This window comes from Orycteropus afer, unplaced genomic scaffold (assembly GCF_000298275.1).
Source record: "Orycteropus afer afer isolate SDZICR_OR568_19922 unplaced genomic scaffold, OryAfe1.0 scaffold00049, whole genome shotgun sequence".
Taxonomy (NCBI): Eukaryota; Metazoa; Chordata; class Mammalia; order Tubulidentata; family Orycteropodidae; genus Orycteropus; species Orycteropus afer.
Window position 1 is genome coordinate 12,676,702 of NW_006921636.1, and position 4,405 is coordinate 12,681,106.

The 4,405-nt window shown below is 37.0% G+C and overlaps 1 protein-coding gene across 1 annotated transcript in view; it reads left to right on the forward strand.

Moving 5' to 3' along the window:
• The window catches only part of SERINC3 (serine incorporator 3), a 34,747-nt gene that overhangs the window by 19,304 nt on the left and 11,038 nt on the right, over positions 1-4,405 (forward strand). The window contains exons 2-5 of the mRNA XM_007938460.2: positions 1,321-1,482; positions 1,608-1,801; positions 2,961-3,040; positions 3,711-3,848. Of these exons, the coding sequence (XP_007936651.2) occupies positions 1,321-1,482; positions 1,608-1,801; positions 2,961-3,040; positions 3,711-3,848 (574 nt within the window). The remainder of the gene's footprint in view (positions 1-1,320; positions 1,483-1,607; positions 1,802-2,960; positions 3,041-3,710; positions 3,849-4,405) is intronic.

Sequence of the window (4,405 nt, forward strand, 5' to 3'; positions counted from 1 at the left end):
GAAAGTGGAGGGTCAGCAAAAAAGGGGAAGGCCCTCAATGAGACAAATTGACACAATGGCTGCGATGATGCACTCAGCTATAGCAAGGATTATGAGGCTGGCACAGGACCAGGCAGTGTTGTGCTGTTGTACATAGGGTCGCTATGAGTCAGGTCCAACTCAACAGCACATAACAACAACCACCACCACCATATATGGAGCCCCTGCTATATATTAGGCATCATACTAGGTCCTTTACATTCTTGACACCATTTCATTCTTCATATACTAATCCTGTTTGAGTAGATGGTATTATGTCCATTTTTACAGGTGAGAAAACTTAGCCCTTAGGAAGTTTAGCAGCTTGTCTCAAAGCATACAAAACTATAGTAAAACCCACACGTGGACTTAAAAAGTCGGGATTTCTACTGAGAACTAGACGGTAAAACCAGGGCTCCCTGGTGTTTGCATCTGCTTCTGATGCTGATAATTCTGAATTTAGAGTATTTTCTTATAGAGAGGTGAAGTGATGACTTCACCTCTCAAAGCAACTCATGCAGTTTCTTAAGCATGTAGAAGAATGACTCAGATTACATCATCTCTCATCTGGAATGCTCAAGAACTGATTTTAATTGACCTAAGATTCAGGTTACTCTTAAATGCAGCTGATGGGTGCCTGTTATCATTTATAAGAGGGTTTCCGTGTACCAGTATTTTTGGGCAAAAAACAATATGCAGTTTAAAAAAAAAAAATTAGTATGTGTTTACAGATTTACCACCCAGGGGGAGGGAGCAATTGAGAAACAAATGAAGATGGTACTGTGTTATTTGCATAGAAATAAAATAGTGTTGCATTATGCAATAATTTAAGCTTTGGTAAATTAGTATTCTTGGTAAAAAGCAAGTGGAATTAGGTTTGTGTTTTTCTTGATATTTAAACATCTTTTTAAAACAAAATTCATGCTCTTTGCATGAATCTAACATTTACTGAGCTATTCCTCTATTGTAAGTATTGTGTTGAGTGCTCATTTAATATAGCAGCATCTGAGGGAGGAAGATTCTATTACTGAGTCTATTTTACAGATGTAGAAATAGGTTTAGATTATGTAATTTGCTGAGGTAAAGTGGTAGAAATAATACTGAACCCAGGTATAACTCCAGAGCCCCTGCATTTAATCACTTCTTCTACCTTTGTCTCCAGCCTCCAGATTGTATTCTCTTAGTTAAAACTTGTCAAAGCCTGATTTTCATGTGATTTTATATTTAAACTTCTGTTTTGCCACATCTTTGTCATGAAAGAGTCCATTGAAGGTCTCAAATGTCTGTGATGTCCTTTTTCAGGTTCCATGCCTCTGCAGTGGTGCATCCTGTTTGCTATGTAGCTGCTGCCCCAACAGTAAGAATTCTACTTTGACCCGCCTTATCTATGCATTTATTCTCTTCCTGGGCACTGTTGTATCCTGTATCATGCTGACAGAAGACATGGGAACTCAGCTGAAGAAAGTGAGTAGATGTAATAGTACCCTTAATTGAAGTGATCAAGTGTGCAAATTCAGGTTTTCCTGTAGTGAAATAGAATCTGTGTTTAAATGTGAACCATCCCTTAGCATTAAAATTGCTTTTTTCAGATTCCTGGATTCTGTGACGGAGGGTTTAAAATCAACATGGCTGATATCAAGGAGAATAAAGATTGCAATGTGCTGGTTGGTTATAAAGCTGTGTATCGGATCAGCTTTGCCTTGGCCATCTTTTTCTTTGTCTTCTTTCTGCTCATGTTAAAAGTAAAAACGAGTAAGGATCCCAGAGCAGCAGTACACAATGGGTATGTAAGATTTCTTACTAACTTGTTTTGTTACGTGTAGTTTCTCTTTAGCAGTTAATGTTGCCGTTATGCTGAAGGCAATAGAATAGGTAAATCAGTGGTCCATATTTGTTTCTGATGTGTGAAAATATGTGTGAAATTGTTTAAATGCCCTTCAGTTAGAATTTTGTAACACTGGGCAGCAGAGACATGGGGGAACTTCTTGTCATTTTTCTGAATGCCATTGCTTTTCATGTTCCTAAATTTTATTGAACACCTTTCACACAGTTCAGGCACTGTGTTAGTACTTTCTATGCATGTATGTGTAGATATGTGTGTGTGTGTCTGTGTGTTTTATACATTCTTTCTGTTGTTTTGAGATAAACATGTGCCTGATAGATTTAAGCAATATACAGAAAGTTACACAGTGAATATATTGCAGCCACTGATTTACATATTCCATTGTGTTCCACTCCTGAGCCCCAGTTTCCCTTTTACATGTATTTCTAATTCTCATTAGGAGACTCAAGGGAGTTTTGTAAACTTTATGTGTATTACAGTCCCCTTTTTACAAATTCAGTAACTGAATTTCAAGGAGGTGAAATAAACTACTTTGATCTCTCAGCTAATTGTGGCTGGAGCTAGAATCGAAACACAGATCTGTCCAAAGTCTGCTTCTTTCCACTGTGGCATAAAAGGCAGTCATTAAAGATGATGGACTGAAAGTCAGGTTTAGTTCTGGCTTTGCCACGGATAAAGTTCATATTGTGGGGCAAGGCATTTTATCTCTGGTCCCTCTTGTCCTACTTTGTAAAAGGATTACATGGTAATTTTTCTCCCCAAATCAAATAGTTAATGGCTTAATATTTAGCTATCTTTGTTAGTTTAGAATTCCCCAGATTTCTAGAAAAAAATCTTATCTTTAAGCTCTAACAGGAAGATGTCAAAAAGTTACATGTTTCTCACTTAGTATGAAAGTAAACGTGTAGATTCTCTGTGCTAATGTTCATCCTTAAATTGTGTGAAATACTGACTGACATAGCCTCATGTCCAATGAAGAATAAACCTAGTCATGTTGGTAATGCTACTAAGACTTTTATTTTGAGTTTCAGAAATTAATTTTTTCTCAGTCTAAGGGCAAAAAGTAGCATTTCAGAAATGCATATTTATGTTTTAATAGGTTTTGGTTCTTCAAAATTGCTGCCATTGTTGGTATCATGGTTGGATCTTTCTACATTCCTGGGGGTCATTTCACTACAGGTATGGCTTACTGTCCTACTGAGGGAATTAATTAAGATATACACATTCTACAAATGATTGAATTGAAACTGCACTTTCATTACTGATATTGTAGAACTGGATGTTAAATGAGATGCTTTCTAGTTCTGTGACTTGGATCTAATATTAAGGGATGGAGCAAAGCCAAGAGGCCTACATCCCACCTCCTGCTCACCTTTTGTGGAACCATATGTTCATCTTTTGCCAGTATTTTAAAGGTTTGTCTTCTCATTTGCAATACTAGGTTAAGTGGAAAGCTTGGCAACATAAGGATTTGTAGCTCTTATGTTCGACTATTCTTGTCTTGACCTGTTTTCTTTAACATGGCATCAAGTGACATCTGTGGATTACCACTCTGATTTTCATCTTTTACAATAAAGGAAAAGGCTTACAATATCCTTTAGAATGCCAAATTCTAGGCTCCCCTTGGCACAAGCTATAATAAGTTTTGAAAGGTCTGAAATTCATCAGGGTACTTCTCAGAGAATGCCATTGAGTTTGGAGTTGGAAAAACCTTGCGTTACTGCTGGAGACAGAATAAGGCTTTATCACTTCTCATTTGAGTTGAAATCCATTCAGAATATTGGACAGGAACATTCTAAAATGTTACTCCTCTGGTAAAGAATACCTTTTCTTGTTCTTTGGTTTGTAGCATGGTTTATTATTGGCATGGGAGGTGCTTTCTTCTTCATCCTCATCCAACTGGTGCTTTTGGTCGATTTCGCTCACTCTTTGAATGAGTCATGGGTAAATCGAATGGAAGAAGGAAACCCAAGGATCTGGTATGCTGGTAGGTATTTAAACTTAGCTGAGAACCATACTGCATTGTGCTACATTAAACAGTATACACTGAAACATCTATTGACTTAATATATAAGCTCCCATTGTAGAGCTGTCTTTAAAAAAAAAAAACAAACTGATTTAATTCTGAATTGTATGAATTACTAAAAGGGAGTAGCATAGATAAAATAAATCACTGGATTCTCCCAATTCACTTATTTTAGAATTTGTAATGTAATTAGATGTATTTAGATAAAGAAAATGAAATGCTTTTTATTCACTGACATAGTCCTGGTTTTGAATACTGTATCCATAGATAGGGGATCCACATAGGTTCTGCATATAGTATATCTGCACATGTACCTCAGGCAGAGAGGGCTGAGCAGTCCTTACTACTTTTTTATGAGAGTGTAACCACCCCTCTCCTCACCCCAACCTCATAAAAGCTTTCTGGTAGATTAAGGGCATTTAAGAATTTTAGATTGGAACCCAGATATAGATCCATCGACCTACAGCCAGCTGATCTTTGACAAAGGCCCAAAATCCATTAAATGGGGAAGAGAATGT